We start from the raw sequence: 22,813 nt of genomic DNA on the forward strand, positions 1-22,813 counted from the left end.
TCTTTTCCCCCCTCAGCAAAGCCTGACTCTCATGACAATTGGCTAGCTAGCTCTCCCCTCTCCAAGCATGGACCTCTTGTTGTGGGTGATGTCCTCCCTCCCCATGAAGCATTAGGCGCCCAAGTGTAGAGCGTGGGAAACTCAGGATGAATGGGAAGAAACATTTGAATTTAGTTCCAAAAATCTTAGCTCTATCATATCCTTCCTTTAGAAAACCTCTACTTCCCCATAAGGGGTTATTACTGCTGTTGAGATGCATCCCCTTCTAAGAAAGCAGAGCCTGACCTCCCCTGGATCTCTTTGGCAGGGTAGCCTGGGCTGTGCCATAGTCCCCAACTGTCCCCTGGAAATTGGCCTTCCTCTGGCACTGCCTGTCATCCCTGAGTGTGAATAGGACTCTAGTGGGTCTTGTGACAACAGTGGGGAAGCAGCTGTCTGGCCTAAAGGCAGCAGCAGTATGGCCTTCCCTGTCCCCCTCCTCCCTTGGACCGTCTAGCCTCTTGCTCATGAGAGATATCACAGGTGCCGTGAGACCCGTTGGCTTGACTCACTGACTTCTGAGCAGGCCATCCCGCTGGGTTGTGGCTCCTGTTCTCTTTCAGCTAGCTACAGAATCCAGACTCTTCCTCTGAATGCAGCTGCTCAGACAGGTCCTAGGCCACTTATGTCCTCAGCAACCTCTGCTGGAACTGTCCTTGTGTCCTGGAACAATATTTTATATAGAAGTCAGAGTCCATGTCCTTTCCTTTCTGCTTTTAATTGGCTCTCCTGATCCCACTTCTGGGCCAGATCCTCTGCATATATGGCTTAGCCTTAATTAGGCAAACTTCCTGTCCCATATCTAATTTGCATGCCATCTAATAGTGATTCTTTAGATCAATGAAGGGTTTTAAGATTAAACTGAGGTTAAAACCACAATGAGGTATTACCTCATACCCACCAGGGTGGCCATAATGAAAAAAGACAATATATGTAAAATGGTACAGTTATTGTGAAAAACAATTTCGTGTATCTTCATAAGGTTAAGATATATACCCAAAAGAAGTAAAAACATACCCCTACAAAAACTTGTACATAAATGTTCACGGCAGCATTATTCTAATAGCCCCAAAGTGGAAACAACCCAATGTCTATCAGTAGAAGAACAAGCAGATAAGAACAGGTAAGACAGGATAAGAAGGCTTGGCTCAGTGGGTAGGGAGCGGCCACATATATCAGGGCTGGAGGGTTTGAACCTGGCCCAGGGCCTGCCAAACAACAATGACAACTACAGCCAAAAAATAGCTGAGCGTTGTGGCAGGCGCCTGTAGTCCCAGCTACTTGGAAGGCTGAGGCAAGAGAATTTCTTAAGCCCGAGAGTTTGAGGTTGCTATGAGCTGTGACTCCAGGTCTCTCTACTGAGGGCAACAGAGTGAGACTCTGCCTCAAAAAACAAAAAAAGGCAGGATAAGAACAGAATGTGGTCTGTCCACACAATGGGATATTATTAGCCATAAAAAGGGATGACATACTGATACCTGCTGTAACACAGATGAACATTGAAGACATTAAGGGTACATGATAAAAGCCAGATACACAATACCACATGTTAATTATGGTTCTACTTATATGAAATGTCCAGAATAGATAAATCCTAATAAATTAGCACTGAGAATTTGGGGGGCGGTGGGAGAGTGACTGCTGACTGGTATAGGGGCTCTTTTAAATGTTCTAAAATGGATTGTGGTGATGGTTGCAAAACTCTGAATATACTAAACACCGTTGAATCGTGCACTTTAAATAACTGAATTGTATGGCATACAACATATGGCGTCCAACATGTGGCACACACATGGTATATACATATATATCTGAGAGCTTGCAAGAAAACAATCAACTTGGTGAGTTGCTTTTTAAATTTTAATTGTAACACTCATCTCTGTTTCTGCTTGCTTTAGCTTTCTAAATAATTGTTTTTCAGAGGAAAGTGGCTACCCACCCCAGCACTAGACAAATGGTGAGCACATGGGGGACATTCATCTCTTTGGTCTTCTCTTTTAGAGATGGGGTCTGGTGCTGCCATCGAGTATGGCAAGATCCTGACCCAGCTCACCCGCCACCCTGTCTACATCCTGAAAGGGGGCTACGAGCGCTTCTCGGCCATGTATCACTTCTTCCGAACCCGGAAGATCATCTGGATGCCTCAGGTAAGGAGCGTGCTGGGTGAGTTCAAATGGGAATATGGTCCTGGACACTGAGGGGTGGGTGGCAGAGGGCATGGAAAGGACCCAGGGGACATGGAGGAGACTCTGCTGCAGAAATGAATAGCCAGGGGCCTGGTTCTTCATAATGAATTCATACCTGTCAGAGCCAGGCCTGGGACCAGTTCAGAGGACTGGGCACCTAGGGGAGTTCTGGAGGGCAGGCTGTACTCACAGTCAGATAGGCTCAGACCACCTCTCCATTCTTTGCCTTCTGGTTCCATAAGCAAGATCCAGGGGATACAAAAAGGGGTGAGAAAACAGTCCCTGCCTGGGAGTAGTTCACTGTCTATTGGGAAGGTAGTGGCTGGAATATGGGCTGTAGCCAAGGGATGCACCAGGTATTTAGAGCCCAGAGGAGAGGGGCTTGACTTCCTGGAGCCAAAGCTGAGGATGAGGAGTTTGCGAGCAAGAGAACCAGGTGGAGGTGTGTAAGGCAAATGCCAAGCCCTGCATGGTAGCTCATGCATATAATCCCAGCACTTTGGGAGGCTGAGGTGGGAGGATTGTTTTAGGCCAGGAGTTCAAGACCAGCCTGAACAACTTGGCGACACTCCATCTCTTACCAAGATTAGATAAATTAGCCAAGTGTGGCAGTGTGCACTTGTAGTCCCAGCTACTCAGATGGCTGAGGCAGGAGAATTTCTGAGTCCAGGAATTTGAGATTGCTATAAGCAATGATGACTCTACTATTCTCTAGTCTGGGTGACAGTGACAGAGTGACATCCTGTCTCTTTAAAAAAAAAAAAGGGCAAGTGCCTCAGGTGCAGTAACTTCCAGGAAAGTTCTTGGAGGGCCTTGGATAGGACAAAAGTATCTGGTTTATTGAAGAGTCTGTGGGCAATGGAATGTGAACCCAAAGTGGTTTCATTTTGCTCTGATTTGTTCTAAGTTGCCTTCAACTGTACTTTCTTTTTTTTTTTTTGAGACAGAATCTCAAGCTGTTGCCCTGGGTAGAGTGCTGTGGCATCATAGCTCACAGCAACCTCCAACTTGGGCTCAAGTGATCCTCTTGCCTCAGTTTTTTCTATTTTTATTAGAGACAGGGGTCTCACTTTTGCTCGGGTTGGTCTTGAACTCGTGATCTCAAGCAATCCACCCACTTCGGCCTCCCAGAGTGCTAGGATTACAGGTGTGAGCCACTACACCGGCCTCAACTGCACTTTCATTCCTGCCCTTTGCAACATCTTGAGCAGATTCCATACTTTCTGGCCACTTTCAGTTAGCTTTTAGCCAACTTCAATCTAAGTCATAGTATAAAATGAGCAGATGTGAATGTTCACTGGGTATTTGATGATATTAAAGAATGGTTACTTTTTTTAGATTGTGTGACATTATTATGGTTATTTTTTATTTTTTAAATTTATTTAAGAATCTTACAAAAACACCTCCCCCCCAAAAAAATACAACAAAACTAAATACAGAATTTGTTGTGCATCATGGTTGATCATTTTTACTTATAAGAGTAAACTTTGCTAAATGCAGCCAATACATTTTTATGGCATGAGACCAACTTTTTAAAAGTTACATATCAAAATGGCTGGAACGATCAATTCTGGACATTTGGTACTATGTTCTCAGGAAGACTGAATGGAACGGTGCAGTATCATTATAGTTATTTTTTAGTGTAAACATATTTTTAGAGATAGAGAATGAAATGTTCATGGGTGAAATGATATGATGTATGGCATTTTTTCCCAAATAATCCAGAGTGGGGTGAGGTCTTGGTGGGGGTATAGGTGAAATAACATTTGCCATGAATTGATAACATTTGAAGCTGGGTGGTGGATAGAGGAGTTTATTGTCCTATTCTTTCTACTTTTGTATATATTTTTGACACAATTTTAAGTAAAGGAAGTAAAGCCTATCAGCTAGGGCAGTTTAACATTCCAATCTCAATCTAATTTTCTTCCTTCCCCCAGAGCTGAGCAGCCTTGGGGTTTGCCGGGGGTGGGGGAGCACTGGATGGGGAGGGGTTGGGGTTAGCTTTAAGGACAGCTCTTCTCTGCCCTTCTTTGGGCCTCGGCCCCTTGGGTTTTGTGGCCCAGAGTGAGGCCCATCTGTGTGAATGGCTGTGTGCTAATCATAGGAAAGTGCCTCTTCCCTCTCTGGCCCAGTCTGGGTCTGTGAGCTGCTAGTGGCTTCTGTTGCTGGTTTTCTTGAGGCCTCTTTTGTTGGAGAGGATCTCCCAGAGGGAGCCAACTGTGCCTCCCTTCAGCTTCTGCCAGGAGCCCCCTAACTCCACCTCCCTCTCTTTTTCTTGGCAGCCTATGGGCACCCCCCAAATCCAGAATCACCCAAAATCGATCTGGAAGATAAGGCAAGGATTTGGGTCTGAGGTCATACATGTTCCCAAATCCAGGGCACAAGCCAGCCCAAGCTAAGGACTTCCTTTCCTTCTTTCTTGAGAGGACAGCACTGTGGATTTCAGTTCTGCCCATCCTGCCAGGTACTCCCTTCCTCTTGGAGGAGCACCCCTTAATGGGTTTCAGGATATGGGGAGACAAATTCCTTCTCTGCAAATCTCACACTGCTAGTAACTCACCACTGCCACCACCACCATCCTGTTCCTAGAACTTTAGTGAGATGTAACTGAAATAATGTTGAGCTGTACATATTTCAGATGTGTGGTGCGGTTGGTTTTGCCACATGTACGCACTTATGGATTTCCCTTGTCCTCACCCCTGGTGTTTTACAGATGGGGAAGAAAGGGTACATTGTGGCTGGTGGCAGGTATGAGGGCTGAGGGGGGGCAGTAGCAGCTCTGCTTTGCTTGTGGCTTTCTTTAGAATGTAGGTACCTAGCAATTATCTCTCCCTGTCCTTTGCCACCAATTCAGGGGCAAGAATGAAATTTTCACCATCCTCCTATTATCTGTTCATACATACTATAAAGATAGGGAGTTCCTTCTTTGAGGGGACATTGAGGTCCAGAATTTGGGCTGAGACTCCTCCTCTGCTTTATTATTTATTTATGTATTTATTTATTGAGACAGAGTCTTACTTTGTCATTCTTGGTAGAGTGCCATGGCATCCTAGTTCACAGCAACCTCAAACTTTTGGGCTCAAGCGATTCTCTTGCCTCAGCCTCCTTAGTAGCTGGGACCACAGGCACCTACCACAATGCCTGGCTATGTTTTTTTTTTAGAGACGGGGTCTCGCTCTCGCTCAGGCTGGTCTCGAACCTGTGAGCTCGAGCAATCCACCCGCCTCAGCCTCCCAGAGTACCAGGATTACAGGAGTGAGCCACCACGCTTGGCCATCCCCTCTTTTTCTTCTGTTTTATTGTTTTTTGTTTGGTTTGGTTTATTTTTTTTGAGACAGAGTCTCACTTTGTCACCTGTGGTAGAGTGCCATGGTGTCATAGCTCACAGCAAGCTCAAACTCTTGAGCTCAAGCGATCTTCTTGCCTCAGTTTTTCATTTTTAGTGCAGACATGGTCTCACTTTTGCTCAGGCTGGTCTCAAACTTGTGAGTTCAAGTGATCCACCTGCCTCACCCTCCCAGAATGCTAGAATTATGGGCCTGAGACATTACACCTGGCCTCATTTCCTCTGTTTTATAGGTGGTCTTCCCTAAGTTACAGCTCCCTTTGAGGAAAGTGGTCCTATCTGTGATGAAATCATGTTTGAAGCCCAGTCTTAGAGGTAGATGATAGTAAGCTGCCAAGTAGTTTTAGGTTGAAGGGTGGCATGGTCACATTGCACGTTAGAAAAATCAACTTGGATTATAGTGTGGAAAGGAAGATCAGTGGGGCCCACATGGATTTGGAGAGCCCTGCTAGGAGATAGTGATGGAGGGGAGAGGGCAGAGTCAAAAAAATACAGTAGAACCTCTATAGTTGATCATTTCCCTGTACTGACCACCTCCTTAAGTTGACCTGATTTTCATAGACCGAACACACACCACATGTATGTATCAGCACAGTAGGCCTAGTTCCTTGTGTTCACCACACCATATGTTGACCAGTTTGTTAGAGTCCTTTGGTGGTCATTGTACAGAGGTTCTACAGTATTTAGGAGGTGGCCCTGATCAGAGATGAGGGTGTACCCATGAGATGGGAGACTGGGAGGGTTTTAGGTATGGGTGGCAGGTGGCCCTTTTGTGGTTCACTGGGGTGGGAGCACTAGCGGAGGGAGGAGGAGGTGATCTGGGGGAAGAACGTGGGCTCAGTTCATTCTAGATACCTAACATTAAAAAGTATGTGATCTCTGTAGTGCAGCATGTTTTTATTCATGCCACATCCTTTTCCCAGCCAAACCCATACAACCACAGAAAAGGAAGCTAGTTTCAAAGCAGCAGAAAGGGTGTTGATAGATTTCTTGTGGTAAGATTTTTCAAGTAGAACTTGAAAGGGGGATTTCACTCAGCACCAGCAGGCTGATGGGTCAGCTTGCATGCTGGGTTCAGCGTTGAGTCACATCCATGAGCAGCAAGCCTGCTTGCAGACAGCGAGTCTTGCATCTCTGTGCTGTAAGTGTGAGGACTGGCTTGGCTTGGTATCCACTCTTTGCTGAAGGCCTTTGAGGTTTGGGAAGGATGTGGGCTGGTAGTGGGTTCCCGTGATGGGAGATGTGATGTGGTGAGACCAGATGGTTCTGAAAGACCGATGCAGACAGTCAAGTTGCCCGAGATATTTAAGATGCCATTTCTGAGTTGGACTTGGAGCCAGAAGACTTTTGGAACTAGTTTTGATCTTTGGACTATCCTATGTTATTTGAAGGAGTACTGATAGAGAAAAGTGATCTGTGGTCAGGGCCTGTGGGAAACATCAGATTATACAGCATGAGCAAATTTCTGTGCCTCGGCTCCTTCTGGCTTTTGATCACTAATATGCACTATGAGTTTCCAAGAGGAGGTGACATAGATACAGCTGCCTGTGTATATAGTTGTGCCTCAGTATCCAAGGGGGATGGTTCAAGGCCCTGCATCCCCTTAACAGACACCCAAATCCATGCATGCTTAACTCTCTGGTATAAAATGATGTAGTATTTTCATGTAACCTACACACATCCTCCAGTATACTTTAAATCATCTCTTAATTATTTGTAACACCTAATACCATGTCTATTGTAAATGTTATGTATTACTTAGGGAATGATGATAAGAAAAAAACTCTATATATGTTCAGTACAGATGCAACCATTCATTTTTTTTCTAAATGCTTTTGATCTGAGGTTGGTTGAATCCATGGAAGTGGACTCCATAGATATAGATGGCCGACTGTAACTGGTTACCTGAACCCATTTTTCATAGTGCATTATGAGTGATCACTGTTTCTTAGAACATGTGTTGGAGGGCGGCGTCTGTGGCTCAGTGAGTAGGGCGCCGGCCCCATATGCCGAGGGTGGCGGGTTCAAACCCAGCCCTGGCCAAACTGCAACAACAAAAAAAAAATAGCTGGGCGTTGTGGCGGGCGCCTGTAGTCCCAGCTACTCGGGAGGCTGAGGCAACAGAATCGCGTAAGCCCACGAGTTAGAGGTTGCTGTGAGCCGTGTGACGCCACGGCACTCTACCGAGGGCGGTACAGTGAGACTCTGTCTCTACAAAAAAAAAAAAAAAAAAAAAAAGAACATGTGTTGGGAAATGTAGAAATAATCCTTTTATATGTTTCTTAGTTTTTCAAAGAAATCAAAGTTTTTAATCCAGTTTTGGACCCAGAATTCAGTAAGCTTCCATAATTTAATTGGTTGTCCTGTTCTCTCTTCTTTACATAATTAAAACCCTCATCAGCTCATCAGAATTTATTTCCTAGTGGCATATTGGCTCTGTGTGATGAGTTGCTTTTCTTTTTCAGACAGTTTTGCTGTCTCCCCTGTAGAGTGCAGTGGCATCATCATAGCTCAGTGCAACCTCAAGTGATCCTTCTGCCTCAGCCTCCCGATTAGCAGGAACTACAGGCATCCACCATCATGCCCAGATAATCTTTTCTATTTTTCATAGAGATGGAGTCTCACTCTGGCTCAAAATAGTTTTTTTTTTTTTAAGGTCTCTAAATTCTGGTGGCATCCAAGTGTAATAAAAGAGCTATCTACACCCCCATCCCACCCCACCCCCACTGGAAACAGAAAGGGTTGCCACAGTTGTGGTTCACAGGGTCCTCAACTCCAAACCTTGTGTATCTGGCTAGGTGCACGTGGGAGCCCTCTGGAAGGAAGATGATGGTGGTATTGAGACCCAACACCCTGTACCATGATGCTGTGCTTCAGTCCTGTCATGATCAGCTCTCTCTGATCCCTCACACAAGTCATTATTTGCTTGTCCCTTTGAAAGTCTAAATCTCAGTCTCATTCACTATCCTGGGATCTTGTTCATTAAGCCGCACCTCAAGAGACAAATGACCCCACTTCCCTGGGGAATGTGTTCATAGCCGCCTTTCTCCTTTCCCTCTTTAGGAGCTGGATGCATTTCAGCCTTACCCTGTTGAAATAATACCAGGCAAGGTCTTCCTGGGCAATTTCATTCAAGCCTGTGACCCTAAAATTCAGAAGGATTTGAAAATAAAAACACATGTCAATATCTCCATGGAGACAGGGCCCTTGTAAGTAAAGAAGATACTTTTGATTCTTTGTTTTGTTTTGTTTTGTCTTTTAGGTTAAGTATCATTTATTTATGCAAGTTTCCTAATGTCATGCATGCATAGAACTGAAAAGCCTCTTCAAAGTCAGCACATAGTGGAATAGGTCAGCACTGATCTTCATCTGTTCATAGCTGGCAGACTGTCTCCTGGCCTGACTTTGGCCTTGTCTGCAGGGCCAAGACCCCATACTTGCCCTTTAAATCTCACCAAAAGTAGCACTTTTCTGGTATTCAACGTAATGCTATATCCTATTTACCCAATGTTGCCTGTCTCAGGCCCTCTGAGAAATGGTCCCCATGCCTCAGAATTGTCCTGGTACCAGGGGGACAAAGTTTATCCTTGTTCAGTGAGCATGAAAACCTTATACAGCCTGGATTGTTGGCCTCTCTTTGCCCAGCTGTGTTCAGTCATGATCACCAAGGCCCAGCACTGGATATCCCTTCACTTACAGTTCTTGATCATAGCTGATAAAGACACTTCAGGGAGAAATTATGGAAATAACACAAGGATTCAGTAAGACATCTAGCAACAAAAAATACCATATACACATAAATGGGTGATTTGTTGGTATAAAAATAATAATCAGTATAGGGCGGCAAGCACCTGTAGTCCCAGCTATTCGGGAGGCTGAGGCAAGAGAATCACCTAAGCCCAAGAATTGGAGGTTGCTGTGAGCTGTGATGCCACAGCATTCTACTGAGGGCAACAAAGCGAGACTCTGTCTCCAAAAAAAAAAAAGAGAGAGATGAGTTGCACATATATATATAACTAGACAATTTTTTAAAATTTTATTTTTTTATTTTAATAACTAGAGAATTTGACATTAAAGTTCACATGGAGAACTAAGTACTCTGTGATTAATAAGGGCATGGTGTTTCAGGTTAGCCTTCTAAAAAGAATGACTAAAAGAGGGTGGCTCCTGTGGCTCAAAGGAGTAGGGCACCAGCCCCATATGCTGGAGGTGGCGGGTTCAAACTCAGCCCTGGCCAAAAAAAAAGTGACTAAAAAAACTGGATCGACCATAAGATTTTCCTCTGCTTTATGTATCAGAGGATGAACAAAACAGTAAAGATTTTATGGCCAATATCTGAGAGAAGAAAGAAAACTAGAGAGCCAATGCTGGAAGTTGGTGTTCCTTTTTCATGAGAGGTATCTGCTGATTCTGGAGAGATAAAATGGGGCAGAAGTGATATCTGAAAGGATAATGTCTGAGAATTTTCCAAAATTGATGAAGTACACCAAGCCAGAGAGTCAAGCCTTATGAACTGCAAGCAGGGTAAATCTAAAGGAAACCATTTCTAGGCTTATGATAAGATTGCTGAAAACCAAAGAAAGGACACATTAAAAGCAGCAGAGAAGAAGGAAAGATTACTTTCAAAGGAGCAATGTGCAGCTTGACAGCTGACTCCTCAACAGAAATAATTGAAAGTAGGGGAAAGTGTAATATGTCTTTGTGGTTGGTAGTCTTTCAGGTGATCCCTTATCCTTGAATTCACCACCACTGATTGATGTGCTTCTAATGACTATCATAAAGTGAAAGTGATGGGCTGTCACTTCTTATGGTAGGTTACAGGAAGACTGTGGCATCTGTCTTGCTCTCCTCTTCTCTTGCTTGTTAACTAGCGTGTTGTGAGGGTGGTGCCTATGGCTCAGTGCGTAGGGTGTTGGCCCCATATACTGAGGGTGGCAGGTTCGAACCCAGCCAAACTGCAACAACAGTAGCAAAAAAAACCCCCCAAAACAGCCGGGCATTGTGGTGGGTGATTGTAGTCCCAGCTACTTGAGAGGCTGAGATAAGAAAATTGCCTAAGCCCAGGAGTTTGAGGTTGCTGTGAGCTGTGATGCCACAGCACTCTACCAAGGGTGATAAAGTGAGACTCTGTCTCAAAAAAAGAAAAAAAAAAGTATCTTTTGAGCTGCTTTATGGAAAGGTTCACATGGCAAGAAATGGATGGAGGCCTCCAGACAATCAATAATGAGGAACTGAGGCCATCAGTCAAAAAGGCCGCAAGGAACTGAATCCTGACAATAGCTATGTAAGTTAGCTTGGAAGTAGTTCCTTCTCCAGTTGAGCCTTCAGATGAGACCAGATGGGACCTGGCCAATAGCTTGACTATAACCATAGAGAGATTTTAAGCTAATACCCTGTTTCCCTGAAAATAAGACATCCTCTGAAAATAAGACCTACTTACAGGAAAGATAAGCCATCCCCTGAAAATAAGACCTAGCGCATCTTTGGGAGCACACCTTAAAATAAGACACTGTCTTATTTCCAGGGAAACAGGGTAGTAACTAACTAAGCTTCATTCAGATTCTTGACCCATATAAATAGGTAGATAATAAGTGGTATTTTTTTTTCTTGAGACAGAGTCTCACTCAGACACCCCAAGTAAAATGTAGTGGCATCACTGTAGCTCAACCACAACCTCAAACTCCTAGGCTCAAGCCATCCTTCTACCTCAGCATCCTGAATAACTGGGACTACAGGAATGTACCATGATGTCCAGCTAAGTTTTCTTTTTTTTTTTTTTTTTTGAAGTAGAGATAGGGTCTGACTCTTGGTCAAGCTGGTCTCAAACTCCTGACCTCAAGCAATTCTTCTGGTTCAGCCTTCCAGGGTGTTAGGATTACAGGGGTGAGCCACCACACTCAACTATTTTTTTTTTTTTTTTGGTTTTTGGCCGGGGCTAGGTTTGAACCTGCCACCTCCGGCATATGGGACCGGCGCCCTGCTCACTGAGCCACAGGTGCCACCCTACACTCAACTATTTTTTGTTTTAAGCAACTACGTTTTAGGGTATTTTGTTATAGAGTAATAAATAACTGATACAGTATTAAAGCACTGAAAGAAAATAATTGCCAGACCACAATTTTATATCCAGGGAATATAGTCTTCAAGAAAGTAACTGAGAATCATTTAGGTTTCTGGCCATGATGGAGTTAACAGAAACCAGATTTATAATCCCACCTTAAACAACTAAAATAACAGGCAAAACATCTGAAGGAAGGGTTTTTAGACAATGGCCAACATGCAGAACAAGGCAATGAGAGAAGGTAAAACACCCAGGACAGCCCATAATTCACCCAGGTTATTACCTGGAGATTGTAGTCACAGTATAGAGAGGGGCCCCAAACAGAGCCTGTCTTTTTTTTGCTGTTGTTCCAGATTTATTAAAATGTTACAACACAGCAGATAGATTCAAACAGTTCTGTGTGGTGTTTTGAAATTCATCCCAACTGTAGGCTGGGCGACCTGGAGGTTGGACAGACTACCAAAGTCTAAAAGCTTCAGCATTTCCTTAGTGTTAAGATCTATTTCAGTGATCTCCTGATTCAGGGCTGAGACCTCAGGGACATAGTTGTTTCTCCCTCTCCTCTTCCTGCAGCTTGATGGAGATGCCTCTCACTGGCCCCCTGTGGATATGTTTCATCAGGTGTGTGACATAGCCCACTAACTTGTTGTGGAGCTTCTTGCTGGGAATGCTGGCAATCTCCTCACACAAGTGCTTGTTCGTGTGGAAGTTGTTGCCCAGATGCGTGTAGTACTTCTCAGTGGTGACCCAGGCCATCTTCTTCATGGTTTTGGTGTGAATGTAGCCCATGTTGGCAGGTCCTTGGTAAAAGAATAGATCCTGTCTTTCTTCCTGTGTGAAGGACACAGAGTTGAAAAATCAGGTAAAGTTGGCTAGAATTTGCAGGAGAGATCTACACAGAGAACAGAGCTGCACAAAAGTATTTCTGGACATCTACATAGGGCTCCATCTGTTTCTTCAGCTGAATATTTGCACATGCATGGGAGGAAACTACTCAAGGCTGGGGTAATCCCCAGAGATCACATGGGGTTAGGAGTAGTTTGTGTTTCAAGTCAGAGTGGCCAAAATTCATAATATACAGGGCATCAAATAGAGTACTGAAAATAGTATTGCATCAGTAGTGGGGAAATGTTAACTTTGGGCTAGGGATAAAAATATAATGTCTAAGGTGAAAAATATACTGGATGGAATTAACAGCAGATAAGGCACTACAGAAGAAAAGGTTGGCAAATATGAAAACATAGCAATAGAAAGTATCAACAATGAAATATAGCAAAGAAAAGGACTGTATAATAAAAAAAAACCTTTTTTTGTTCTTTTTTTTTTTTTTTTTGAGACAGAGTCTTACTATGTCACCCTTGGTAGAGTCCCGTGGTGGCACATCTCACAGCAACCTCAAACTCTTGGGCTTAAGTGATTCTCTTGCCTCAGCCTCCCAAGTAGCAGAGTCTATAGGCGCCTGCCACAATGCCCAGCTATTTTTCGTTGCAGTTGTCATTGTTGTTTAGCTGGCTCGGGCTGGGTTGGAACCTACCACCCTCAGTGTATGGGGTTGGCACCATAACCATTGTGGTATGGGCACTGAGCCTGTTCTTTTTGTTTTTTGTGCACTCAGACAGTTTCAAGTGGCCTAAACTGTGTGTGATTAAAGTTTCCAAAGGAGAGGAAAGTGAAGAGACAGAAAATCTAAAGAAATAATTGCAGAAAATTTTGCAAATTTGATAAAACATATCAGTGCACAGGTATGGGAATCTTAACAAACTCAAGAACAAGACATACAAAGTAAACTACAACAAAGAACATCATATCAAAGTACTTAAAACCAGTGATAAAGAGAAAATCTTCTTTTGAGACAGGGCCTCACTTTGTCATCGGGGCTAGAGTGCAATGGTGTGCTCAAGGCTCACTGCTGCCTCTAACTCCTGGGCTTAAGTGATCCTCTTGCCTCAGTTTGTGAGAGAAAGATGTATCTACATACAAAGAAACAAAGATAAGGTAGCAGATGTTTTACTTGAATGTCCCTTCTATCCCTTTCTCTGTGCCTTCAATAGCTCAACTGGTAAAGCAGAGGACTGACGGTTCGCTCCAGTAGAAACAATGAAATAGAGAAGACTTAATTCTCAGTTAAGTCTGAAGACAAATAAATAAAAATTGTCAACCTAGAAATATATAAACCAGTGAAAATATCTTCTAAGAACGAAGGCAGATATTTTTTCAGGCATACAGAAGCTGAAAGACTTCATCATCAATTGACTTACACTACAAAAAATATGAGGAATCTTTCAGACAGACAGAAAGTGACACCAGATGGAAATCTGAATCTATACAAAAAGAATGAAGATTACTAGAAATGATAATTATGTAGATAAACATAAAATACTTCCCCCTTGTTTTAAATACTCTTCAAAAGATGATTATTTAAAGAAAAAATAACATGTAGAAGTAATATTTATACCCACAATTTACAAAAGCAGGGAGAAGGAAACTAGAAGTTGTACTTTTTTAGGTTCTTATAGTGTTTGTATGAAGTGGTACTTATTACTTTAAGGTAGACCATAATAAATTAAAGATGTGTTCTATAAATCTAAAGCCAGAAAACACAACACAATAACAACAAAAATATAATTAATATTTTTAATTAATAAAGAAGGTAAAAATGGAATCATAAAAAATAATTCATGCTTGGTGCCCATAGCAGTGGTTATAGTGCCAGCCACATAAATTGAGGCTGGTGGGTTTGAACCTGGCCTGGGCTAGCTAAACAACAATAACTGCAACAACAACAAAATAGCCGGTGTTGTGGTGGGCACCTATAGTCCCAGCTACTTGGGAGACTGAGGCAAGAGAATCATTTAAGCCCAAGAGTTGGAGGTTGCTATGAGCTGTGACACCATGGCACTCTACTGAGGGTGACTTAGTAAGACTCTGTCTCCAAAATAATAATAATAATAAATAATCCAAAAGAAGGCAGAAAAAGAGGAAAATGAGGAGAGAGACCATTGAAAACAGTAAGATGATAGATTTAAACTCAATCATATTAATAATAACACTAAGTGTAAATGGTCTAAATACTCCAATTAAAAGGCAGAGATTGTAGGCTACCTACATGAAATGTACTTTAACTATAAAGATGGTGGCTCATGCCTGTAATCCTAGCACTCTAGAAAGCCAACGTGGGTAGACTGCTTAAGCTCAGGAGTTAAAGACCAGCCTGAATGAGAACAAGACCCCAATCTCTACTAAAAATAGAAAAACTAGCCAGGCATCATAGCACACACCTGTAGTCACAGCTACTTAGGAGGCTGAGACAAGAGGATTGCTCAAGCCCAAGAGTTTGAGGTTGCTATGAGCTATGATGCCACAGCACTGTACCCAGGGTGACAGAGTGAGACTCTGTCTCAAAAAAAGAAAAAGTATATATATATGTGTGTGTGTGTGTGTGTGTGTATGAAGATAAATTTAAGAAAAAAGGAAAGGATAGAGAATGATATTCTAGGCTAAGACTAATAAAACCCCCCTCAGGAGAGGCTATATTAGATAAATAGACTTCAGAGCAAAGAATACTACCCACAGGTAAAAGGGGGTCATTTCATTATGAGAAAGTAGTCAATTGATATAGATTTTATTTATTCATTTTTTGAGACAGAGTCTCACTTTACTGCCCTTAGTAGAGTGCCGTGGTGCCATAGCTCACAGCAACCTCAAACTCTTGGGCTCAAGTGATTCTCTTGCCTTAGCCTCCCAAGTAGCTGGGACTACAGCTGCCTGCCACAACACCTGGGTATTTTCAGAGAGGGAGTCTCACTCTGGCTCAGCCTAGTCTCAAACCTGTGAATTCAGGCAATCTACTCTTGGCCTCCTGGAGTGCTAGGATTACAGGTGTGAGCCACCGTGCCTGGCCCTGATCTAGACTTTAGATTCTGGAGGACATAATAGCTGTTAAGTGTGTATGTGTCTGATAAGGAAGCTTAAAGTGTATGAAGTAAAAACTGATAAAACTGAAAGGAGAAATAAAGAAATCCACAATTATAATAAAAAATTGGAACATCTCTCTCAATAATTGATAGACAGAAAATAAGTTATAATTTCAGAGACTGGAACATATTATTATCTACCTCTACCTCATTGACAATTATAGAACACTTCACTCAGTGACAGTAATGTTCTTCCTGTCTTTGAATGTGTTCTACAGTATCTTTTTCAAAAGAACATGGAACATTCTTGCCATAAAACAAGGATTAATAAACCTAAAACAGTTCAAGTTATAAAAATTATGTTCTCTAGTCATAATGGAATTAAATTACAAATCAGTAACGGAAGACTATCTAAGGAAAATTCTAAATGTTTGGAAACTGTACTTATATGGGTCAAACAAGAAATCAAATGGAAATTAGAAAGTATTTTGAATGGAATGAAAATAAAAGCACCACATATCAAAATTTGTGTATATAGCTAAAGCAGTACATAGAAGGAAATTTAGAGTCCAAATACCTATTCTAGAAAAGAAGAATCTCAAATCAAGGACCTAAGCTTCTACCTTAGGCCAGGTGCAGTACCTCACACCTATGATCCTAGCTCTGTTGGAGACTGAGAAGGGAAGATCACTTGAGCTTAGGAGTTGCAGACCAGGCTGAGTGAGAGTGAGACCTTGTCACTACTAAAAATAGAAATAAATTAACTAGGCATTATGGTAGGCACCTATAGTACCAGCTACTTGGGAGGCTCAGGCAAGAGGATCACTGGAGCCTAGGAGTTTGAGGTTGCTATGAACTATGACACTATGGCATTCTAGTGTAGAACAACAGACTGAAACTCTGTCTCAAAAAGAAAAATTAGAAAATATGTCTGGGTGCAGTGGCTCATGCCTGTAATCCCAACACTTTGGGAAGCCAAGGCAGGAGGATCTGCTAGAGCCCAGGAGTTCAAGGCTATAATGAATGTACAAGGCTTCTCTCTACAATATTTCTTGTAACTACATGTCACTATAATTATCTCAATAAAATTTTTTTTTTTTTGTAGAGACAGAGTCTCACTTTATGGCCCTTGGTAGAGTGTCATGGCATCACACAGCTCACAGCAACCTCCAACTCCTGGGCTTAAGCGATTCTCTTGCCTCAGCCTCCCGAGTAGCTGGGACTACAGGCGCCCGCCACAAAGCCTGGCTATTTGTTTTTGGTTGCAGTTCAGCCGGGGTTGGGTTTGAACCTGCCACCCTCGGTATATGGGGCCTGCGCCTTACCAACTGAGCCACAGGCACCGCCCCTCAATAAAAGTTTTATTTAAAAACAAGCTGGGCTTGGTGGCACACACCTGGGCAACATGGTGAGACTCTGTCTCTTAAAAATGAGTGATGAATGAATAATTAGGAAATATAACTTCATCGATACATTTGAAAATTTAGATTAAATAAAAAAATTCCTTGAAATACTTAAGGCGCCAAAGCTTACTTAGTAAGAAATAGATAAGCTTGGGCGGTCTAGGAATGCAAAGTTGATTTAACAGTAGAAAATCCATCACTGTAATTTACCATATTACTAAATTAGAAAAGAAAAATTATCCTCACAATAGAGGCATAAAAATGGCACCCTACAGCTTCTGAATCCATGTATGTATATTTTAAGTTTACATTGAACATATACAGAAATTGACAATATGCTAGTGCATAAAGCAAGATTTGATAGATTTTAGGAGATTAAAATCATGTATAGTTTAAGCTTTTAACTACTGTGGAATTGATGTAGAAAACAATAATTTTTTTTTTTTTTTTGAGACAGTCATGTCCTGTTGTCCTGGGTAGAGTACAGAGTGGCCTTACTGTAGCTCTCTGCAATTTCAAATTCCTAGGCTTATAAAATCCTTCTGCCTCAGGCTCCTGAGTAGCTGGGCCTACAAGCATGCACCACCACGCCTGGTTAATTTTTTTCTATTTTTTGTAGAGACAGGTCTTGCTGAGTTGCTCAGGCTGGTGTCAAACTTCTGGCCTCAAGCAATCCTCTTTCCTTGGCCTCCCAGAGTGGTAGGATTATAAGCATGAACTATGAGGCGCAGCAATAATTAAAAATTATAACTCAAAAATCTCTTGAAAAAAATTCTTAAATTAAAAAATAAATTTCAGGCAGGGCATGGTGGCACATGCCTATAATCCAACTAATTAGAAGGATTGCTTGAGACCAGGAATTTCAAGCCACAGTGAGTTATGAATATGTCTCTGCACTCAAGCCTGGGCAACAGAGGGAGACCATGTCTATAAAAAAAATAAAAACAAAAGAAAAAAGAAAAAGTATTTCTAAATAGCCCATGGGTCAAGAACTCATGTTGGAAATTATGAAATATTTCCAACTACATAATAATGGAGATACAACATATCAAAATCCTTAGAATATAACTAAACTGTGTTTAGAGGGAAATTTATGAGAGAAAAGACTAAAAATCATCTAGGTAAGCATTCATCTCAAGAAATTACCAAAGGAAGAGCAAAAAAAAATTTTTTTTTTTATTTTTGAGACAGAATTTCATTTTATTGCCCTTGGTAGAGTGCCATGGTGTCACAGCTCACAGCAACCTCAAACTCTTGGGCTCAAGCGATTCTTTTGCCTCAGCTTCCTGAGAAGCTGGAACTACAGGCACCTGGCACAGTGCCCAGTTATTTTTAGAGATAAGGTATAACCCTGGTTCAGGCTGGTCTCGAACTTGTGAGCTCAGGTGATCCACCCACCTTGGTCTCCGAAAGTGCTAGGATTACAGGCGGGAGCCACTGTGCCCAGCCTAGGAAGAGCAAATTAAACCCAATAAAGCAGGAAGAAATAGTAAGTGCAGATTATTGAAATAGAAACAATAAAAGAGAGAGTTTCAAAGAAGTCAAAATAGTTTTTATTTTATCTTTTTTGAGACAGAGTCTCACTTTGTCTCCCTTGGTAGAGTGTCATGGTGTCATTTAGAGTGACATCCGTCTCTAAAAATAGCTGGGCATTGTGGCAGGCACCTGTAGTCCCAGCTAATTGGGAAGCTGAGGCAAGAGAATTGCTTGATCCCAGGAGTTAGAGGTTGCTGTGAGTGGTGATGCTAGAGCACTCTACTGGGGGTGACAAAGTGAGACTTTGTCTCAAAAAAAAAAAAAAAAATTAGGATGGTGCCTATGGTTCAAAGGAGTAGGGCACTGGCCCCATATGCCAGAGGTGGCAGGTTCAAACCCAGCCTCAGCCAAAAACTGCAAAAAAAAATTAATAATAATTTTAAAATGTTAAATTGATAAACTCTTGGCAAAAAAGAGAAGGAACAATTTACTATATGTGAAAGGGGACTCTCCATATCCTATAGCTATTAAAAAGATCATAAAGGGCGGTGCCTGTGGCTCAGCGGGTAGGGCACCGGTCCCATATGCCGGAGGTGGCGGGTTCAAGCCCAGCCCCGGCCAAATTAAAAAATAAATAAAAAAAAAAAAAAAAAAAAAAAGATCATAAAATGAAATTATGAATTTTTTTTTTGTTTTGTTTTTAGAGACAGAGTTTTGCTTTGTCGCTCTGGGTAGAGTGTGGTGATGTCACAGCTCACAGCAACCTCCAATTCCTGGGCTTGGGTGATTCTCTTGCCTTAGCCTCCCAAGTAGCTGGGACCACGGGCACCTACCACAATGCCCAGCTATTTTTTGTTGCAGTTTGGTCGGGGCTGGGTTTGAACCTGCCACCCTCGGTATATGGAGCCAGCGCCCTGCTCACTGAGCCACAGGCAGCACCCAAAATTATGAAAATTTTATCATGATAAATTGGATTTAGATGAACAAATTAGAAAATGAAACCTATCAAAACTGACTTCAGGCTCAGGGCCTGTAGCACGTTGGTTACAGTGCCAGCGACATGCACCAAGGCTGGCAGGTTGGAGCTTGGCCCAGGCCAGCTAAACAGAAATGACAACTGCAACAAAAAAAACGGGGTGTTGTGGCAGGTGCCTGTAGTCCCAGCTACTTGGGAGGCTGAGGCAAGAGAATCGCTTAAGCCCAAGAGTTTGAGGTTGCTGTCAGCTATGATGCCACGGCATGCTACTGAGGGTGACACAGTGAGACTCTGTCTCAAAAACAAACAAACAAACTGACTTCAGACAAAATAAAAATTTGGTTAGTATTAATAACTAATGAAGAAATTTCCATAGAGAAAACTCTAAGACTAGAATAGCTTCTATGATGCATTTTGCCTAAGGTTTAAGGAGAAAATAAAGCCAATAGTAAGGTTTTTTTCTTTTTAGAAAATAAAAAAGAGGAACAGTTGTCAACTTGCTTTTGCAGTATGAGACCAGCATAACTGGGATTACATAACCTAACAAAGACATGATAATGTAGGTAAATTATAGATTAATTTTTTTCATGAACGTAGATGTAAAAATCGCAAAGTATTAGCACAGTGATACATGAAAAGCTTACTATATGATCACTATATGGTTTTTTTATAAGAGTATGATGTTTTAATATCTGAAAAATCAATCCATATAATCTACCATAACAATAAATAGTAAAGGAAACCCAGGATTAACTCAATAGATGCAGTGAAAACATTTGATAATATTCACTATGCATTTGTGATTAAACAAAATCTCTTAGTAAATTTGGAATAGGGTTTACTTGATCTAATAAAAAAATCTACAGAAGTCTTTACAGCAAACATTACACTTTATGGTGAAATGTTGATAGTTTTCTCTCTGAGATTTGGAACAAGACAAAGATTGTCATTACTCCCACTTCTATTTAATGTTGTGCTAGAACTCCTAGCTGGTAAAATATGGCAAGAACAAGAAAAAAAAATTTTTTTAAAGCAAAAGGAGAAAAAAATGAGACTTTATTTATTTATAGACAATATAATTGTATGCAGAGAAAAACCAAAACAGTCTGCAGATAAATTATTAGACCTAATAAATGAGGTTGCTGGATACAAGATCAATACTGCACACAAATATCAATTGTTTTTCTGAATACTAATGCAAAACAGAAAATGAAAATTTAAAAAGATATATTTTGCAACAGAAAACGTTAGTGAATATAATGAAGGTTGTTTAAGATCTCTACACAGAAAATTCAAAAGCATTACTGTGAGTTATTAAAGATTTCCAGGATAGAGGGACATACTATAATTATGGATTGTTATTAGAAGAGTCAATTTTCCAAAGGTGTCAATTCTTTCCCAGTTAATCTATATGTTCAGTGTAATGCCAATAAAGTTCTAGTAGGTTTGTGGACATTTATAAAGCAACTCTACAATTTATATGGAGACACAAAGGAAAAAAAATAGCTATATATCAAAGAATAACAAATGGGAAGGCTTTTTGGCCAGATATCAAGACAATGAAACCACAGCAAGCAAGGCATGATGATACTGGTACAAGGAGAGAAAAATAAAACAATGGAGCAGAATAGAGCCCAAACACAGTATCTTGCATATGTGGACAATTGAATTTTGACAACAATTTTTTTTTTAAATTTATAGTTTTAACTTGTACATCTCGTGATCCATTTTGAAATAATTCTGTATATGGTGCCACATAGGGAATCGTTTTGAATATGGATGGATAGCTGTTTGTATGAACAACATTTGTTGAAAGGATAATCAACCACGTATGGGGCTATCTAGATTTGTTATTTTCTATTGATCTGTGTCTTTTTTTTTTTTTACACTAATTCCATACTCTTGATTCTTGTCACTTTACAATAAATCTTGAAATCAGGTACTGCTGGTCCTCTGATTCTTTTTTTTTCCCCAAAGTTATTTCATTTTTATTTCCATGTAAATTTTAGAATCAGTGTGCCAATTTCTACAAAGAACCCTGCTGAAATTTTGATTGAGATTGAACTAAACCCACAGGTGAATGTGGGGAGAATTGACATCAATGTTGAGAAGATGATTCATGATTATGACTGATCTCTCCCTTAACTTCACTTCTCTCAGGGATGTCTTCTGGTTTTCAGTATATAGATCTTGCTCATCTTATATCAGATTTCTTTCTACTAAGTATTTGATCTTTTCTTGATGCAATTATAAATTGTATTTGTAAAATTTTAGTTTCTGGCTGTTTGTTGCTAGTATGTAAAAATGCAATCAGTTTTTATATATTGACTTTGTATCCTTCAACCTTCTTCCAGATGCCTCCCTCTTTCCCCAGCTCCCCCTGACTTTTCTCTGCCCTTCTACCCAGTAGTATGTACAGGTCTTTATCCCAATATCTTGCCATTTGGATTGGAGCCACTTGCTTTCAGACTGGGAGCCCCTCAGAGCTGAGAGGGGCTCTATTTTATTTACCTGTGTCCACAAGGGTCCAACCCAAGGTCTGATGCACAATAGGCATTGAGAGAATGTCTGAGAGAAGGATGGATGGAAAATCATATTTGTATTTGTCACAGCAAGTGTACATGTAGAAATGGAACCAGCCTATTTTTGTTTCTGAATCTGTATAACTTTCTGCATGCCACAGTGGTCTGCCCAATCCTGAATGCCACCATAGTCTCCATAAGTGCTTACTGAATGCCAGGCATTGTGCTGAGCTCCTTGCAGACACCCTCCCCTCAGCCATGCCACATACCTTCTCCTCCACCCCCACCCTCCCCTTTCCTTGTAAAACTCCAGCCACTCTCATCTCCCAGTTGTTTTTTCAGTGCCTTAAACACTGCTCTCAGGGCCTTTGTACCCACACTCTCCCTTGCCTGGGCTGCTTTCCCCTGCAGCTACCTGCCTGGCTCCAGTAGCCCCTGCTCAAATGTCGCCTCCTCAAGAAAGACTTCCCTGAACACTCTGTCTAGAGCAGCAGTCCCCCTTTGCTGGCTCACACCTGTAATCTCAGCACTCCGGGAGGCTGAAGCCGGAGGATCCCTTGAGCTCAGGAATTTAAGACTAGCCTGAGCAAGAGAGAGACCCCGTCTCTCCTAAAAATAGAAAAACTAGCTGGGCATACTGGTGGGTTCCTGTAGTCCCAGCTACTCAGGAGGCTGAGGCAGGAGGATTGCTTGAGCCCCACAGTTTGAGGCTGCTGTGAGCTTGGCTGAAACCACAGCCCTCTAGCCTGGGCAACAAAGTGACACTCTGTCTCAAAAATCATGAATAACTAAATAAAACAGCAGCCCCACCATGTCCACCCCTCTTGCCTGCTCTCTCCACCTGACGCAGCAGACTCCTCCAAGGTTATTGAATACACTTGCCCATCTTC

General features: G+C 41.7%; 1 protein-coding gene across 6 annotated transcripts in view; it reads left to right on the forward strand.

Annotated features, from left to right (window-relative positions):
* Window positions 1-22,813, forward strand: part of STYXL1 (serine/threonine/tyrosine interacting like 1) — a 56,220-nt gene that overhangs the window by 24,161 nt on the left and 9,246 nt on the right. For 4 of the 6 annotated variants that reach the window (XM_053557498.1, XM_053557501.1, XM_053557499.1 and 1 more), the window contains 3 exons: window positions 2,041-2,186; window positions 8,635-8,780; window positions 12,206-12,253. In XM_053557498.1, the coding sequence (XP_053413473.1) occupies window positions 2,041-2,186; window positions 8,635-8,780; window positions 12,206-12,253 (340 nt within the window). The remainder of the gene's footprint in view (window positions 1-2,040; window positions 2,187-8,634; window positions 8,781-12,205; window positions 12,254-22,813) is intronic. The other 2 variants (XM_053557500.1, XM_053557502.1) reach the window with 1 other exon arrangement.

This window comes from Nycticebus coucang, chromosome 12 (genome assembly GCF_027406575.1).
Source record: "Nycticebus coucang isolate mNycCou1 chromosome 12, mNycCou1.pri, whole genome shotgun sequence".
In the NCBI taxonomy this organism is placed as follows: Eukaryota; Metazoa; Chordata; class Mammalia; order Primates; family Lorisidae; genus Nycticebus; species Nycticebus coucang.